Consider the following 19028-nt stretch of genomic DNA (forward strand, 5'->3'; position numbering starts at 1 on the left):
CACTTATCTCCTTACATTAGCGCAGGGACATCGGTCTGTATAAGATTTCTGTTGCTCATGAGAAGACACTATTCTTTATGTTGCTGGGTAATCGTCCTTTATGCAATCTCCACCCATCCTCTATCCTCTCGTGGCCTCAGGCCTCAAGGTTGGACATGTATATTAGCTATTGTAAATAACATGGTAATCAGTGCACGCGCTCAAACACCTTCCTGATAAGCTGGGACTGGTTCCTCGACTATGTAATAGAAGATGGATGGTTGGGTCACATGGAGGTCCTACTTGGAGTATTTTAGGAGCCACTGTGCTCCTAAATGTTCTCCAGAATGACTAACTCCCTCCCCTTACCACCGATATGCACACATTCCCTCACAGATTTTACCAGCATTTGTTACTTATGGACTTTTTGATAATAATTATTCTAATCAGAAGATGACGGTGTGTTTGTGTTCCTACTAAAGTAGAGTTTTTTTTTCCCATAAATTTGCTCATTTGAATTTCTCTCTCTGAGAAGTGACTGCTTATAACCTTTGCTCATTCTATATATGGATTTTTTTATTATTGAAATTTTAAGTTCCTTATATATTCCAGACATTAGCCTTTTGTAAGAGTGGTTCACAACCTGCCCGTCCGTCCTACAGCTGTCTCTTCACTCTGCTCTTTTGTTGTTGGGGTTTTTGCTTGCTGTATACTCTCATGCATTTATGTTTATGTATTTATTTTCTGATCGTGGGTGTCTTACTCTGCCCTCCAAATCATAGCCTATGTAGATATCATGAGTAGGTTTCCCGTTCCTTCCTAGCAGGCGATTGATCTGTTTCTGGTTTTGGAAGGTAGGAGGAGCCAGGTTTCTCTTTTCCCTGTGAGTGCCTGGCTTCCTGAGAACTCTTCATAGAGAGACTGTCTTTCCCCCTAGTTCACAGTTCTGACTTCTTTGCTGAGAATCCAATGGCTGTAAAGCGTGGGGCACTCTGCTTTCTGCTTGTCTATGGGTCTGCTTCTATGCCAACACCTTTCTATTCTGATTACTATAGCTTGTCCTGTATTTTGAAGTAAGACAGCTGTTTTTTTACTCAATATAACTTTGCCTATTCAGTTACTTAAGTTTCCATATGAATTTTACATTTTTTCTAGGTATGTTTGGAATGTCATTAGCAGTTTGATAAGAATGTTTTGAATGTGGAGTTTGGTGTTAACTTCTCTCATAGTATTGCTGTTGCTATACTCTATATATTTTGGTATGTTTGACAAATATATATTTGTATATATGTATATATATATATATATATATATATATATATATATCCATTATCAGTTGCTTAAAATTTTGGCAATTTTTTTTATTTCTTCAATAGTTTTTTGCTTGTTCAATGGTATGCTGGCATGCTTCGATGAATTTATACAATTTCTGAAATTTCCTTTTTTGAAAGAGTTCATTATATTATTCCCAGAAAAAAAATACATCCAATTATTTCAATAATCTATTGCTTGCTCAATAGTATGCCGACAAAGTCTCTTCTGCTCCTAGGGGTCTTTACATCTTCCCCAACTATCACTGAGTCAGCTGCTAAGGAAGGATGGTGTCACAGGAAGTACAGCAGCTCACCAGTCCCTCCCCTTGAAGGATCCTGTGTAGTGCAGGGATCGCACCTCAGACTTGTGTTCTCTCTTTCTGTAGTTTCTCAGCCAGTTTTGACAGCTGTAGGGCAGGGTTTCCAGGTACTGTTGTGTTGAAGACTGTCACTGTGGTGGCACTGAAGCCATGACCTACATGTGCATTCCTGTCAGGCCTAAGCTAGGGCAAAGAGCAAGGAAGAGGCCTTGAGAAAGGATCTTCTCAAGTCCCAAGTGTGCCTGTGGGCCGTGGCCAGTTTATCCCCAAGGTCGGGGCATTCTGCATGTGATTCCAGAAATGGAACCAGGAGCGATCCCAGTCCAGACCACAGTCAATGTTCACACTGAACACTGTGGTCCCCGGTGTGTGCGAAACCAAGAGATGATAACATGGAGGGCAGCACTTGCCAGAATCCACTCAGGTCACGTTCACTGATCACACAGCTCAGCCTTCCTCCTTATCTAATTGGTCCTTGTGCTCCCTCATCCATTAACCCTTTGTTAAGCCTCCTTAAGTCCAAGGAGATTTGGTGGATATCAGACTTAAAAAGTGGTCCTTCATCACCTGTACTTAACCATGAGCTAAATCACTCTTAATCCTTACTCTAACCCAATACCACGCGGCCCTAATCCTAACCCTAAGTTAACCCACATCCTCATCCTGATCTGCCATCTCCCCGACATCAGGCCTCTTTTCTGTAGTGACTCTGACATGTGGCAGCACTGTCTCCTTGTCCCTTTCAGATCTCCTGAGAGACTTCTTTTCCCATAACATTCCTCCTTACTAGTATTTTCCACTACAAATTATAATTATCCAGGCCAAGGGACACTCCTGGCTGGCTGAAACCACTTAGGACCTCTCCCCAGTTGTTTTTTTGTTTGTTTGTTTTTTTAAAAACTGAGGCTCAGACTGAATTAATGACAAATTCCAAAGGAAGCAACTTGTTTCATAATTGTAATAATGCAGATGACTTGGTGTGTGTGTATATGTATGTGCGAGTGTGCACACACATGTGTGTGTGTGTGTGTGTGTGTGTGTCGGAGATGTCACGGTGAGAGAAGAAAGCCCATGGCTCTTGGAGTCTCTGTAAGTCTGTAGCTAATAACAAGCCTCAAAGTGGCTCATCTCATCTCTTCCCCTCTGATCCCCTACCCTGGTTTGTTTTCTGTTCCGTGAAATGGAGAAAGTTGCTAATATTGTATCAGTTGCCCTCAGGATCCCTGGCCTCATTTGCCGGCTCAGTCGGAGCCTTTTTTGTAAGGGGCTCCATCACAAGCTCTTTGGACAGAGCTGCTGGGGAGGCAGAGGAGCTCTGGACCTGGGAAGGCACATACGCTTGCGGTCGCCCTTTACCTACCGTTTTCACTTTTTGATATCCTCGACATGTAGAACACAGTGGCTTGTTTCTGGGCGACAGGTTTTCATGCTCGTTCATTCTAGCCTATGGGGAAAGGGGACAGAGATGGGTGAGGAGAGGGTAAGATACCCAGGGCGTGGAAAAGGTTAAAAGTAGGCAAAAGAGGGAATGTTTTTTTCTTTCACAAAAAAGAGATGGATACTCTGATTTTTAGCTCTCCAGGGTGGTTGCTGAATTTGGAATTTGCTGCCATTAATAGGTTCTAAAAGGGCTTAAGCAGGAGGGGGCGACTATAGACAGCGTGTTGGTCTCAGTATGGCTGTATACAGTGATATACAAGGACAGCTAGCTCAGGGGACTAGAGACTAAAATCCAGTAAGATCTCTGTCATTTAGCCTGTGCATGCATGGCAGATGGGCTGTATTTCCCCATAGGTTTCCCCTGTTTTCAAGTAAGTTCCACCAAATGGCCTGAGAACCTTTAACTCAATGAAGACGTTCCTCTAAGTCTTTCCAGAGGTTCTTCCAGGTAGCATCCTTTGTATCAATTACTTAGCTCTCTTCAGCTTTGGCTCCCAAAGTTGATCCATGATCCACCAAAACCTGGCACTTGTATAACCACGCATTAAGCCATAGCTGAACTAGGGCTGGTATATGTCTTCTGAGTCCCCTTCTTTGGGGAAGAAGGCAAAGCAACAGCTCATGGAAAAAGGATGGGGCTCCCTTCTGTCCACTGTAAGAACTGCTTTTTTCCTGATGTCATCTATACAAAATGGGAGGGAGACTGGGCGCATGTATACCTGGAACAGAAGGCTCTAATGTACATCTCTGGCAGAGGATCCCTTAGGAGGCAGATGAGAACTTGAATATAAAATTACATCTGGAGATTCTACCTAACACCTTGTCATGCGCACTGACATCAGAGTGATCTGATACACCCACAGAGAGTGTAGAATACAGGCAAGAGAAACACCACAGTGACAAAAAGGCAATGACTATCAACTTAGCTTTCCCCTTCCAGTTGACCTATGTATGCCCTGACTCATTCCTGTTACCCTGGAAGGTATGGGAGACAGGAGAGGTTGAACACGTTCACCCAGCATGATTAGTGTGCACCGAAGGTGACCTTTGCCACATTGATCTGAGAGTAGTTTCATCCTCTGGAAGAGACATGGTGTTTGGAGTTTGAAGACTGAATACTACTAACAAAAGTTGGACTCTTCTGATAAGTAGTTAAAACTGTCGCAGGATTTTCCCTGTCCAATTACATTAGTGCAGAAGAGGCCTGTGATTGGACAGGGAAAAGGGAGGTGGAGCTAAGAGTTGCAGAGACAAAGAGTGTTTCAGGGGAGAGAGTGGAGGAGAATGGAGGCAGACATGAACCAGTGTGGCTGGAAGCAGCCACAGGTAGTTATGATTTCATAAGGTTAGAATAATTGGGATAAAGCTTTTATCATTATCAATTGGCTCTGAAATTATTGCATTGGCATCTTGTAAATTGTGATTTTATTGATTGGTTAACTATAAGCTTTAAGAGTTTTAATTCCAGCAGGTAATTGGGTGTTGTGATGGCTGAGCATGGGGTACGTGGGGCCTTGTATGATAGCGAGAGGAACTTGGGGGGGGGTATTGGAGAGTTGGTGGGCAGAGAGACCTCCGAGATGAGATCACCCAGCTGAAGCTCAGTGGCCCACTGATGCTGCCACTAGTGCGGGAACGTGATGGTTCACTTTTTAAATATTTCCCCGCAACATAAAAATACTTCATCTTTATAGGACACAACAAAGAATTAACTCAGTATTATTGTTGAGGTTTGGCAAGTACAAGCATGAGTGTGAATGAGTAGATTAGGTAATTTAACAACCAGCATTTATTGTGTGGTCAGCATATATGAGGTGGTGCCCTATGGGTCTATAAATAAGACAACGCTCTCAGGAGGATATGAAGCTAACACAAATTCATCTATTCTTTAGGTACATTGAGGTAAATAAGACACAGCTCCTCATGTCAAGCTGCTCACCCTCCAGCAATCAGAATCTCAAGAGCATGACTGTGTTTGTATTAGCTACTTTTCTCTGTTCTATGACAAAATACTGGACAGAAACAAGGAAAGAAAGGTTTGTTCTCCCTGGCTTACAGTTTCAGGGACTTAGTCAACCCTGGTTTGGGGTTGGGGGGAGAGTCATTTGGTCCATGGTAGCGAGAGCTGATAGCAGCAGTGTGTTGACATAATAGTGGACCAGGAGGTAGACAGCTCATGCAGAAGCAGGGGTAGGGATAACCCTCAAAGTCCAGACCCAAGTGCTCTTACTTCCAGCTGGGCCTGACCTTCTAAAGGCTCCACAGCCTTCTACTTAGTCCCATAGGCTGCAGATGACATGCTCAAAACACAAATTTCTGTGGGATCATTTTGGATTCAGACTCTAGCTGGGCATCCCAAAGCTCAAGAGCATTGCTGAGCACTGGGAGAAACGAACAGAGGACAGGGTCTGAGAAGAGAAAAGTGGCAAGAGATGAGTAGACAGGCTCCTCTGTGTGTGTGTGTGTGTGTGTGTGTGTGTGTGTGTGTGTGTGTGTGTGAGAGAGAGAGAGAGAGAGAGAGAGAGAGAGAGAGAGAGAGAGAGAGAGAGAGAGAGAGAGAGAGAGAACAAGAGGATGCGAGGGGATCCCAGGTCCAGAAAACAGTATGCAATAGCCTAGGAGAATAAGCAAGCAAACTGTCCTCCCGTGGTTGGAATATCTAGATTTTCTGATGGGAGGAGGGCTTGTATAAAGAGGGCTCTTTGTGTATGTTCCTTAGGTTTGAGCTGAACTAGCTCTCTGCCATGTCTTCCCAGGCTCTCTAGAGGTCACCTACCCTGTAGCTCCTCCATCCATTACCTGCATTTTTGAGGGGCAAACATATTAGTGAAATCCCCAAGGTACAGTTACTAACAACTCTGGCAGTGCTCATATAGTCCAGTAACAATAGTGGCTACCATCCTTTGGCATGAAAAGGATAAAAATATTCTTTAGATTCTTAATCTGTCCTTGCTAACTCAGTATCCTCTAAGACACAGCTTTCCTTTCCCCGTTGCTGTGATAAAATACACTGACCAAAGCAACTTAAGGGTTTTTCTCTGGCTCATAGTTCCAAGGTACACAGTCAATTATAGCGGAGAAGTTGAGATGGCAGAAAATGAAGCAGTTGGTCACATGGCATTATAGTCAAGAAGCAGTTCAAGAAATGCTTGCCTGCTAGTGCTCAGTTCAGGATCCATCCCCTCCCCAGGAAATGATGCCACCCACAATGGACAGATCTTCCCATCTTAATTAATACAGTGGACAAAGGCTAGTCTCCCAGTGAGCAAAACCTATTCTTGGCCATACAGCAGCTTGGGCTCACGATCAGCCAGTCTTGTTTCCAAGAAGAGCTGCTCTGGTCCTTTTTATTTGGAGGGTAAGTAGGCTCAGGGTTACAGAAGGCAGCTGTGCTAGGCAAATCTAAAGTTGACATAAGTCATTTTGGATTCCATGTTCAGAAGGGCTCCCTTCCTCTGCTCTTTCCCCTTTCTGATCCTTCCTCCTTTCCCAGCCTTGGAACCAAGGCCTTTTCTGCCTGTTCCGTTCCCCCCTTATGCTCTTCCCCTACAGCTAGCATAGCAGCCGCAGCAGAGAGAAAACTGGCCAGGCTCATAGCCAAGCTTCTGGTGATGCCACCTCTCCAGCTAGAGACGCCGAACGAAGTGTTACTGTGTCTCTTATTCCCTAAGCAGCTGCCTTCAAGACAGATCCAAGTAGTAGTGACAACAACCTGTTGAAGGCCTAGCAGAGGTGTAGCCAGATGTCAACCAGTCCCCAGATGTTGAGGGGTCCTCTTCATGTTTCACAGCTGGAAGATCTTATTTTAGGACAGTATTTTCTGAGGTTCTTAAGAGCTGGGCTCATGGCCTAAGATTTTGACTTTTTAAAATGCTTGGTAAAGAACCTGAAGTTTGCTTTATTCTTCACACACACACACACACACACACACACACACACACACACACACACGTTTACATAGGAGAAACTAGAAATGTAAATACCAGACAGCGATTTTAAAAATAGACCACGCAACCTTGACCTGACTGTAACTAAGGATTGGCCTGTACTCTTTTTGCCCTTTGTCATGTCTTTCCCTTTCCTGTGTTCTACTCCGGATTGAGCTGGAAGAGATCTTCCTGGTTTCTTTTCTCACTAACCCAGTGAGGAAATATTAGCCCTGAAAGACTAAAAGACTTGTCTGGTAACAAACCCACTTAGCTTTAGTGGGATGGGTATTTTTTGTCTTGCTTTGTTTTTATAAAAGGGTCAGAGGCAGATAACCCCACCCTGTCAGGGGAAAAGGATGCTTAAGAGTCCACTTGCAGACGTAATTATCCCTATACCCTTTATAGTCAGGGGACTATAGTCACTATTCCAGAAAGTTCATAAAGTAATTATGTAGAATTAATAACATAGAGGCTTTCCCCCTCTATCTGAAAATATCAATGACTTTCATGACAGAATAAGTGTGAATATGGTTTCAAAAGTCCCCCTACTATTCGCTAGGAAAAAAATGTTAAACAAACACAAAAGAACCAGGCGTCTACCATCCAGGTTTATTAAACTTAAGTTCTGTGACCATAATCATTTTTACAACAATCATGCTCGTTATTCTAAAATTATTTTTATAATTGTATATAGTTGATAAATATAAACAGAAAAAGGACTTAGGAGCATATGAGGTAGTTTCATGTGGTCACGACTTTCAAAATTTAGAATCCACGGGAAATAATTAGCTAAGGAGTTCTTTGTGGTGAGAAAATGGGATTCATCTTGTATTGTTTCCAAGGTGAACAGCGTCTTCAGCCAAAGCTTCTAGTTACAGGCCTTAGCAGTAAGGGCCAAATAAATAATGCTGTCGTGTTCACTGTGACGTCATTAGATCCGGAAAACCAAAGTCAGATCAGAGAGAGTAGAGAGCACGTAAGGACAGGGATTGACAGAGCCATAATCAGTGCATAGCCTGCGAGTCCTGGCTGGTTTGTACTCAACCCCACAGGTTGGCAAGTGGGTTTAGAGCCTCTAGCTGTAGTTCCCCAGGCCACCCATGCTCTCCTTTTCCCTCTCTGTGGAATAAGTAACCTTCCTGGAACATTCATGAGGCCAAGTTCTACTTGAGAGTGTGGCTAGTGAAAAAAGTCTCTGCCCAGTAAACATTTGAGGAAATGTTTAGGCTTCGTGTCTTGCCTTTATTCAATAGTTTTCCCTTACCATCTCTGGGCCTCCATCCGCCCCCATCCCCTGGTGGGTACCATTTCAGGCCCCTCTATGCAGTCTACTCTCGGTGGGTGTCTGCCTTCCTCTCTCAGACCTGTGTCTTTCTTTGTCCTCTGTCTGCTCCAGGCACACTTGCTACCCTCAGCTGCTGCAAGGCCCCTCCAGGGCACGTGAGGAATGCTACTGTGGAATGTGACCCTTCAGATTGTGCCCTTAGGCTGTTGATGGTGAAAAAGAGCTAGCTAGGTGTCAGGACCTTTGCACCAATACAGTGTCCAGTTGGCTGCAGGATGGTTAGCAGTTTCTTGGCAGGTCCCGGGTTTAGGGAGAAAGAAAGAGATGGAGTATCCACAAAACATTCCACTCCTTTGAGGTGCGACATAGTTTCTTTCTGGAAAAGAGCAGCTGCTGAGCCTGTTTACCTCACAGCATGTATGTTGCAAGGACTCAGCTCATAGCATATTGTGGAGGTCTGTTGTGACAGTTAAGGATCTGACTTGAGGCACAGCATGGTGCCTGACACGCAGACACAGACAGACAGACAGACAGACAGATACACACACACACACACACACACACACACACACACACAGTGGAGGGGCAGTCCCTAGGAAGAGAAAAAGGAGGGTACAGTCCGTGGCTTTCTCATTCTTGCTAAGCCGTACCTGGGGTTTCTTTTAGATCTACTGGTCTTTCACGCCCACTATTGGTCAGGCCTCTGGAAGCTATTGCTCCTAACTGCTATCTAGTGGCCAGGCCCAGGTACTGCAGTCACAAAAAGCTACGTGCCAGGAGAGGAAGGCTTTTTTTTTTTTTTTTTTTTTTTTTTNCTTTTAGATCTACTGGTCTTTCACGCCCACTATTGGTCAGGCCTCTGGAAGCTATTGCTCCTAACTGCTATCTAGTGGCCAGGCCCAGGTACTGCTGTCACAAACAGCTACGTGACATCAGAGGAAAGCTTTTTTTTTTTTTTTTTTTTTTTTTGGGAAATCTTCAAATTTACATTTTAATTCAGCTTTAACCTCCTTCATAAATTACAGTTTTAAACGTGCAATTCCAAATTGATACTATATCAGTTACTCTACATTCTGTATAACTAAAAGGGAGGGAATCATTCTTCCAGTCTTTAGGAAAGCCTCTGCTGGAGATGACAGGGTGGAAAGCCCCTGCTGGAGACCACAGGCTGCTTTGGTGTTTGAGTGCCTAGGCTACCGCACTGCACCGAGACCCAGGGCACACCATCGGCGGCAGGTATCTGGCAGCCGATGAGGGCTTGTCGAAAAAGTTTAGATATTCAATGACTGAAAGCTTCTTGCCTCTGTGGCCAGTTTTCCTTCTCCCGGTCACCTAGTGTAAGTCACGGTAGCCTCCTACGTGAACTTGCTTCTTCAGGCTGTGAGGGAGACTAATGTCCCTGACACCCCCGTGCTGAAAGTGGTATGTCTGCTCACCATTCTTGGCTTTACGGGCTCTGACCTTTGAATGCTTGTCAAGCATTTCCTGCATGTTCATGTCTTGACTGACACTCCTTCTTTCGCCTGAGTCTCTTTTTGCTTTCTCTAACCTGGCTCTGGATTATAGGTGTCACCTTCAAGCCAAGCAGGTACCACTTCTTCCCTCGATTCTCACCCCTCCCCCACCTGCAATGACCTTACCTCCCACCTTCTCAGGTGCTCTGCCCCAGTCTCTGACATGTCTGTGGGTATCACCCGTCTTGTCCCACCCAGCTTGCCCCTGCTCTGTTTGTGTGGGCTGCAACTGGATTACTCATTTCTGAACTGTGTTAGAATAAATAGAAAGGGGGCGTGCTGACTCCTAACAACTGCTGCTTATAGTAACTGAGTGCTACAGTTGGGCACTGGGCCAAGGGCCGTGGGAACTCTCCTTCAGGCGCTGCCTTGGAACAGCTCCAGGAATCCCTGAAGTTTTTATAGGTGAAAACTATCATGACTGTCACTGGGGTGTCCCTCCTTTCCCTCTCTCCACAAGTGCTATGAGCTCGAGCACCACCTTAGCTCAGACACCCAGGTCCACACGGTGCCTCCAGGGGCCCGCAGCACCAGTTGTATTAGATTTCTGTGAGCCGGATGGGAAGGCTCCACAGGAGTGGGGTTTGCTTGTAAAAGATGTAGGTAATTCATGGGGTTGAGGAAGAAACTGGTTTAATGGCTCTGGAAACCAGGGCCCATCCAGCTACAAGCTGAAGGGCTATCTTTGAAGGAAGGGCTCTGACAGACTCTTCCAAAATTAATTTCTGTTTTCCCCTTTTGGTATTTCTAACAGTATTTAGTTTTAGTGATGATATACTGGGGCACTAAAATACTTGAGTCACAGTTAGGACAAATAATAAAACCTGGTTTTATGTGTGGTGATACAAATTCATTTCATTGAACAAATAAATATTCACTGAACAATGATGATGAGCCAGACACAGACTCACTTAAGAGGTTAGGAAATACATCCCTATTCTCTAGTAGGGATAAAAGAAAAAGATACAATGTCTATAAAACTTCCTATTCTCTTGAAGCAAGAGAATTAAGCTGGGCTCAATGAAAACTTTCTGAGTACCTTTGATATGACACCTGGATCTTCAAGCAAGTGTGGCAAATACATGTCCTTCTTGTACGAAGTCAGAACAATGGAGGAGTGATACCTAGGCGATCAATGCAAAGGGGAGTTAGAATCGTAGTGTTGGGCTGAGAGAGCCTGCCCAGCTGTTCCAGGGAAGGCCTGGGCACCCACCCTGCCCCTGCCCCAGCTCTGCCACCTTGGCTTCCCTCTTCTTTTTACTTATTCATTTAATTAATTTATTTTTTTTAATTTCAACTAACCAATGAGAGTCGTGGATGAGATACAGATAAGTCAGGGGGAAGGGCAACTCCTGAAAGTCTAAGTGCACAGAATGGAGTGCTCCTTAGGTTTCTTCTCCAAGGCACCTGCAATGGATGCTTTAACACTTACCAAGAACCCATCCTTTCGTGCCTGGCTGGATTTCCTGGACTTCATGCCCCTGCACACGCAAACAACTCTCCTCTCTCCTCCCACACAGAACATCTTTCACTGGAACATTCTCCCCGGTTGCCGGGAAACATGAAGATGTGACAGGGCAACACCAGTTGTCTCCACAGGCTAACCCAGCCTCCCACTGAAAATCATTTAGCTAAAGAATGAGGGGCTGAGGCCTCTGTGTGGGGACAGAGAGACACTGAGATGGAGACATGGAATGCTGATCTTCTGCCAGGAACACCTCTCCGCTTTAGTGAGAAGGGATTTCGTTGTTCATTGTTCATGGGAAAGGAGCGTGGTGTTCATGAAGGATTTATTGTTTCGTTTCTCTTGCCACTCCCCCGGGTCCTAGGAAGCTGGGGGGGTGGGGGGTGGTCTGATGTAAATTCCTCTGCAAGCTTCTCTGTTATGGGAATGGGCTGACTCAGATTTATTATCCCCAAACAGACCAGGAAAGGCAAGAAGGCTGGCCTAAGCCTGCTTCGCTGTAACCTCTCACTAATGGGTGTGGGTTCAGCACAGTTCGGCCAAGCTGGGAGAGTGCTTCTGGAAGCTTCATGGAACTTCTATGTTACTTCTGGAGTTGTGTGTGTGTGTGTGTGTGTGTGTGTGTGTGTGTGTGTGGTCTCACCTCCATCCCCACAGCTGTGTTTCCAGAGCTTGTTTGAAGCTGGCATATTCTGAGACATATTCCTCTAAACATCCCTTTACCTTTTTCTAGACCATTCTGTTAATCTGCTTGCCCAAGGGTGCGTAGGTAATACTTGGAGCACACTGAACTATCCCTAAGAACGAATCCCCTGAGAGCCAAGGGAAGTTACTGCAAAACAACGAGTGTGGGGCTTGGAACTCTGCACAAATACACTTTGTCCTTAAAAACAGCGACGCATCAGTTCCCCTCTTCCCTTTTCCAATAAGCTGTGTTTCTATCCTGCCCGCTGAGGGAGGAGGGTACTCCATAGGTACCGTTTAGTCATTGCACAAGTCTTATGAGGTAAGTAGGCTCATTTCTCCAACCAGACACCAAGATTGCTCCCTCAGTCTTAGCGTTTGATTGGGAAGAATTTCACTTACTACCTTAAGTAACTTCTTATCACTAGCCTAAATTTGGACAATGGTGGTGGTGGTGGTGGTGGTGGTGTGTGTGTTACTGCACCCCTTTCCAGATGCTACAGATAGCCCAGTCTCCCTGAAAACCCTGATCTTAACTCTGAAAGAACAGGTACCATGCCTGTCCAGTTGAGTACTAAGCCTGCCTCACTCAAGCTCTGCTCTGCTCTCCATTTTCTGCCTTTCACCAGAGGCTCGAACAGAGAACAGGGGAGTTGGAGGCAAGATGCACATGCACTGGGATGCGCATGCACTGGGATGCTTTGCCCCTGGTTCGGAGGCACATCTAATGGGCAGGGAGTGCTAAGGGATGGTGGCGGTTAGCTTATTAATGCCAGGCATTAGCAATGGAAAGTTTCTATATTTCTAATTAGAAAACTGAGCGTATTTGGCCCTGGACTCAGATACCTGAGACAAAATTGACTGAGGCAGAGGGAGTGTCACCTTTGGTCAGTTCTCCTGTTCACTGCTACCTCCAGCTGAACAACCTAATCAGTGTGGCTTCAGCTGATTGCATGTGAGCTTATGACCTAAGTCGAACTGAAAACCGATGCTGAGTTATCATTACTCACGATGACTCTTGAGGTACGATCAGCTCTCAGTGGATATAGAACTTTGCTACTTCCTAAGCAAGCCTTTGAGTTTATTGAACCTCGGATTGCTCATGCCAGATAAACACACACATACACAGACACAGACACAGACAGACACAGACACAGACACAGACACAGACACAGATACAGACACACACAGACACAGACACAGACACAGACACAGACACAGACATACACACACACCTGAACAACATGCACTCAAATGTTTGCTCTGAAAATACACAAAATCATCTATCAGCCTTTGAAAACTGTTTTTTTAATATTATATCTTACATATGTATATTATATCTAATGTGTGTATGTTATGTATTCTGTCATCATTTTCTTTGAGAACTGTTTTAAAAGTGCAGACAAAGCAGACATGTGTTATCGAGGCATTGATGCCCCTAATTTTAGGTCATTTGCTCACAGACCTAAAGATGTATGACAATTATCAACAGGGAAAGAAACTCGTTGAGACTGCGCTCTCTCTAGCAACCATTTCCAGTTAAGATAAGCCTATGGAGCTGCCTCTGTGCCTTCCTTGCTTACCCTGATTCCTTACCTCCCACCACCATCTCACAACCTACCCTCCCCCCAGAGAAGACTTATCACCACACCCAGGGACAACTTAACTACTAAGGAGGGGGGATTGGATGAAGAACATAATTATTTTAAGTAGAAGCTGAAATGCCCCTACTTATAAACCCTCAGTTTTCAAAATCAGCAATGTGCTTTCTATTGGCTTTGTGAGGGGGGAGGGACCCATGGAACTGGAGGAGGCGCCACATGAAATGCAGCAGTTGCTGCTCTATAAAGATGGCGTGTTATAGTTCTAGGCTTTTGATAGTCAGAATTCGAAGACTAGAAATTGAAGCGGAGTGGGGGGGAAGCTATGGAAGTGTTTTGAGTTACAGTGTCTGTGGTTGAATCGTACGTGCAGAAATGAAGGTTATGGTGGCTCTCATTTCTTCTAGCCAGGCCTGTACACAGCATAACCTTTGTCTGAGAAACCCAGGGCACTTCTTATTTATTTTTGTGCACTCGGCTTGGTTTCTCAACAGGGCACATGCACCTCTTCACCTTAAGAGTACAACCGCTGAGCTCTGCCTCGAAGGCCCTGTCCCCAGGAGCTGGGAAGTTACCTTCTGGGGATGCTCAGGATCAGAGGTTTGTTTACCAGGCTGGCCTCACTCAGCCAAGGGATCTTGTCAAACTTTGGAACAAAAGCCTACAGAGAGAGAAATGGAAAGAGATCAGCTTGCAGAGTTTATCACACTTAGGAAAAATACATCTTAAAGGGAGTCACAGGGTTGGAGAGATGCCTCGGTGGCTAAAAGCACTCCGTCCTCTGGGAGAAAAGCCAGGTTTAGTGCACAGCACCCACATGCCAGCTCATGAGTGCCTGTAACCATAGCTGCAGGGGACCCAGCATCTTCTTCTGGCCCCCACAGTCACCTGGATTCAGGAGCACATGTGTAGATATCATTAAAAGCAAAATACTTAAAAATAAGAGTTAAAATACTTGGCCAGCGCTGGTATTACAATAACCAAAGTAAGCTAACATCAACCACACAGCAATCGATACATTGCGAACTATTTTAACACGTGAGTCCTTCAACCATTCCACAAGGTGGCCAAGAACAAATAAGTGCCTTCTTTCTTGTACAAAGAATTCAAAGCACAGATAGTGTGAATATTAATAAATGGGTTCATGCTTTCTGCCTCTGTGCCCACACTATTTAATATTCTCTATATTTTCAACTCTTCCAGCTTCCATCTATTTATAAATCCTGTGACACTTCCATGACCCCAGCAACCTCTTGTCTCAAAGGCCCTCCACCCTCATCCCTTTTAGGTGGCAAAGTCTAGGAAAGAATCCAGCTTTGGAGCCATCCACATTTGGATATTTCTGATCTACTTGCAATTACTAACTAGCTGCCTGACTTTGGAAAAGTATCGCATGGTCTCTGTGCAAGTCAATGCTATGTGAGATCTGTGATTTTCCCCCCCTCCTTTTGGTGAATACCAGAAGCCTGGTTTGGCACCTATAGGAGGGAGGCTTGAATGCGTGGAAAGTCCCCTGGCTGAGATCCTGTCAACACATGTCAACCACCTTGCAGTTACCACTCTTCCACCAGCCCCGGTCTCTCCCTGCCTTCTCCTGCCTTCCAGACCCTTGCAGTAATTCCCACGGAGAGATTTGCTTCCCAGGCTTAGAGCATTCCGCTTGGAGCAGAGTGCCAGGAGAGGAGCAACCAGCAGAGGGCAGCAGCGACCTCGCGGTGTGGCGTCTCGGGGGGGGGGGGGGGGGGGGGGGGGGGGGGGGGGGGGGGGGGGGGGGGGGGGGGGGGGACGCAATGGCCGCCGAGGAATGCGGATCCGGAAGTGTTCTTCCACAGTAGTCCCCTTCCAAGCCCGGCATCCCGGATGTAGAAGTAGCTGGGCGGCCGCTCTTCTCGGTCGTGCACCCCCTACAGAGCCTGGTGCAGGTGGGTTCCGGCGTCCTTCGCTGTGAGAGCTTCCGGCTGAGCCGAGGCTGGGACGGGGCGGCGGCGGGCGGGGCAGGCCGGCTGCGTGAGTGGTGCCCAAGACCCTTCCTCGGCCGGTGACGCGGACCTTTCCAATCCAGAGGTCCCAGGGCCGATTCCAGGGTGTACGGCTTGTAAAGCCAAGGTCTATCCAAGCCTCCGTGAAATACAGAAGGTCCCGCAGGAAGTTCTTCCTCGAATTTGCTGAATGACCTCCGTGTTTCTGACTGGGATGGCTGTTTCCTTGATCCTGCGCCAGAGTTTTGCTGTTTCAACTAACTAGGATGATATAGCGCTTTAAAGGATAGTAAGTTCAGCTAATGAACAAAGACGATTTGAGTTCTTGGTTTGGGCTAAAACTGTAGAGACCATACAAGAGTTTGGTGCAGATCATTGTTGCCATTAGACCGATAACTTATTCAGATGCCTTTGGGAACCTGGTAACTTTAATGGCTATGGATGGATTCTGCCCCTATAAATTTGCATAAGTTGCAAATATTTTCATGCAAAAATAATACATACCTGAGAGTGTATGAACGCCCAAGTTAAGACTGGCTTAGAGAAGGATGACCAGAAGCACAGACTTTGACAACTAGACTTTTGTAGGAGGTCTGGCTCCACGCTGTTAACTTGGGACCTAAATACTCTATTGTTTTGAAACTCAGATGTCTTATTAGGTAAACTCAGATGTCTTATTAGGTTAACTGGTATTAACTTGTAAGGCTGTGACAGTTAAAGAAGGTGCATAAGACACTTAACATTCCGAGTCAGTGGTGCCATGCAGATATCAGTTATTAAGACTACACTTTAAAATGTGAAGGTTTAATGCCACATTATGCCACCAGGCACAATTTATCTAGGCGTTCAGTAAGCCGAGTTGTTTTGATTGTATCTGATGCCAGCTTCTGTATATTTACAGTTCTCTCTTCTAGGAATTTGGCTGTGTTGTCGTGACCCACAGAACAAACTCATCTATTGCAGGCTCAGCTTGGACTGAAGGCTTTGTAAACAAGGAAAGTTCTGCAGGGTATCAGCATGGCATTTCCAGAGAGGTCTTAATCTACAGCTTTATCAAGAACCAGAACCCCATGGACGTCTCTGAGGGAGATTGAGCCCGCCTGGATTTGAGGAAAGAATGAGATAATGTGTGCTCAACGTGTAACAGACACCCCAGAAGTCAAGTGGCAGAAGGTTTTATATGAGCGGCAGCCATTCCCTGATAACTATGTTGACCAGAGGTTCCTGGAAGAACTCCGGAAAAACATCTATGCCCGGAAATACCAGTACTGGGCTGTGGTATTTGAGTCCAGTGTGGTGATACAGCAGCTGTGCAGTGTCTGTGTTTTTGTAGTGATCTGGTGGTACATGGATGAGGGTCTTCTGGCTCCCCAGTGGCTTTTTGGGACCGGACTGGCATCTTCCTTGGTCGGGTATGTTTTATTTGATCTTATTGATGGAGGTGATGGACGGAAGAAGAGTGGGCGGACCCGGTGGGCCGACCTGAAGAGTACTCTGGTCTTCATTACTTTCACTTACGGTTTTTCACCAGTGCTAAAGACCCTGACGGAGTCTGTCAGTACGGACACTATCTACGCCATGGCTGTCTTTATGCTGTTAGGCCATCTCATCTTCTTTGATTATGGTGCCAATGCTGCTATCGTATCCAGCACCCTGTCCTTGAACATGGCCATCTTTGCTTCTGTTTGTCTGGCCTCACGCCTCCCCCGGTCACTCCATGCCTTCATTATGGTGACGTTTGCTATCCAGATCTTTGCACTGTGGCCCATGTTACAGAAGAAACTGAAGGCGTACACCCCACGAAGCTATGTAGGGGTCACTCTGCTTTTTGCCCTTTCGGCCTTTGGGGGTCTTCTGTCCATTAGTGCTGTGGGAGCCATACTCTTTGCTCTCCTTCTGTTTTCCATCTCCTGTCTCTGCCCTTACTACCTCATTCACCTGCAGCTTTTTAAGGAAAATATTCATGGGCCTTGGGATGAAGCCGAAATCAAGGAAGACTTGTCTAGGTTCCTTAGCTAATCTAGGGGCCTTCATGTCATTATTAAGAAAGACTTTGAACCTAACCAGTGTAACATTTCAAGGCAGGGTTCCACTCTTGGAGCAGCCGACTGATGGTAGAGCTGAGATCAGAAGAAAGGGTTTGACCAAGGGCTTAGGGGAAGGTGCTTGTCCTTCAGTTATTTTGTGACTGAAAAAGCTTTCTGGTGCTGTTATGAATTATTGTCCTTCATTCCCTGTGTGATGTAATGTGGGTTCTGCTTATTAAAAAAGTAATATCCATTGCATTGTCTAGTATTTAAAAAGACAAAACAAAACAAAGAAACCATTATTTATGTGTGTAGGAGAGAGAGGGTTGTCTGTTTCCAGTATGTATGTCCCATGCATCAAATTCAGGCCTTGGCAACAGGCCTTTACCAGCTGAGCCATCACACTGGCCCTGTCTCGTTTTTATGAGAGCATAAGACAAAAGTAGTATGAAGGTGTGTGTGTGCGCGTGTGTGTGCATGTGCGTGCGTGCGTGTGTGCGTGTGTGTGCATGTGCGTGCGTGCGTGCGTGTGTGTGTGCGTGTGTGTGTGTTCGTGTGTGTCTGTGTGTGCGTGTGTGTGTGTGCATGCGTGTGTGTGTGTGTGTGCGTGTGCATGTGTGTGTGTGTGTGTGTGTGTGTAAGTGTAATTAGTTGTTTAGCCTTTTCTGTGTGTACTAAGGGACATTTTTATATATCTAGAGCCCAAATTTGAGAATCCCTGATGGTGGCATCCAGTATGTTGTCCAATACCACAGAAGTGGTCACTCAAGGAGAGTTACATGCCATAGAAACAAAATGTTAGAGATATGAAAGAAGCTGGGGGGTGAATTCATCTCAGGCAATTGGGAAACCAGAGGTGACATTTAATTTACCCGTGGAGGATAGCAGGTGAGAACCTCTGAGAACCAGATAGGTAATACGAGCAAGAATGGAAAACTGGACCAAGCGAGTGTGCCCAGTGAGGGCAGCTGCTACTGCTCCAAAAGTGATTGTTTCTACTCAGTTTGGGAGTCATACCTGTGGCATTTCAGAGAAAGTAAATATTACAGTAGCTGTGAATCTGATTCATAATATGAATATACTTTGTATACTGTCTCAAATTCAATCCAGGTTACAAAAACATTTGCAGGCAAGATGTGACTACATACGATACAGTCAAAGCACAAAGATGGGAAAGTGATGGGATTTAGTCACAGAGATCTGGGGAGGAAAGAAAGAGTTGGAGCTTGAGTCATGGTTCAGCTCTCTATTGATCCAGTAATTGGGCCCTGTTGGTGATGATGAGCAATTCATCTTGTCTAGAGATGGGACAAATTGTGAAGTCTGGAATTACCTAGCTATTCAGTTCTCAGTTTTTCCCTTTAATATTGAAGAATTTTTGCAATAGATAAGCTGTGTGAAATGGCTTGAAGAGAGCCCAACCCGAAGCCCGATGTTTGTGCTGAGCATCTCAAATGCAGAATTCTGAAATCTGAAATGCTCCAGGATCCGC

At 45.5% G+C, this 19028-nt stretch overlaps 2 protein-coding genes across 6 annotated transcripts in view; one reads left to right on the plus strand and one right to left on the minus strand.

The window, feature by feature from the left end:
• Positions 1-19028, minus strand: part of C5H1orf105 (chromosome 5 C1orf105 homolog) — a 40185-nt gene that overhangs the window by 12085 nt on the left and 9072 nt on the right. The window contains exons 1-4 of one of the 2 annotated variants that reach the window (XM_021198238.1): positions 15088-15259; positions 14106-14191; positions 10820-10904; positions 2973-3056 (exon numbers count right to left, since the gene is read on the minus strand). In XM_021198238.1, the coding sequence (XP_021053897.1) occupies positions 2973-3056; positions 10820-10864 (129 nt within the window). In that variant the 5' untranslated portion in view covers positions 10865-10904; positions 14106-14191; positions 15088-15259. Of the gene's footprint in view, positions 1-2972; positions 3057-10819; positions 10905-14105; positions 14192-15087; positions 15260-19028 lie in introns of those variants that run through there. The other variant, XM_021198237.1, reaches the window with a different exon arrangement.
• On the plus strand, positions 15361-17807 carry Pigc (phosphatidylinositol glycan anchor biosynthesis class C). 4 transcript variants are annotated; one of them, XM_021198236.1, is made up of 2 exons: positions 15361-15452; positions 16411-17807. In XM_021198236.1, the coding sequence occupies exon 2, from the start codon at positions 16635-16637 to the stop codon at positions 17526-17528; it is 894 nt and encodes a 297-aa protein (XP_021053895.1). In that variant the 5' UTR covers positions 15361-15452; positions 16411-16634; the 3' UTR covers positions 17529-17807. The 4 variants fall into 4 exon arrangements, with proteins under 4 accessions (XP_021053895.1, XP_021053894.1, XP_029395254.1 ...); XM_021198235.1 differs by having other exon boundaries at positions 15371-15452; positions 16424-17807; XM_029539394.1 differs by lacking the exon at positions 15361-15452 and adding an exon at positions 15507-15798.

Source organism: Mus pahari, chromosome 5 (genome assembly GCF_900095145.1).
Source record: "Mus pahari chromosome 5, PAHARI_EIJ_v1.1, whole genome shotgun sequence".
In the NCBI taxonomy this organism is placed as follows: domain Eukaryota; kingdom Metazoa; phylum Chordata; class Mammalia; order Rodentia; family Muridae; genus Mus; species Mus pahari.

Excerpts from the sequence above, each read along its gene's own strand:
- Pigc (XM_021198236.1), top strand. The coding sequence starts at position 16,635 with ATGTGTGCTCAACGTGTAACAGACACCCCAGAAGTCAAGTGGCAGAAG.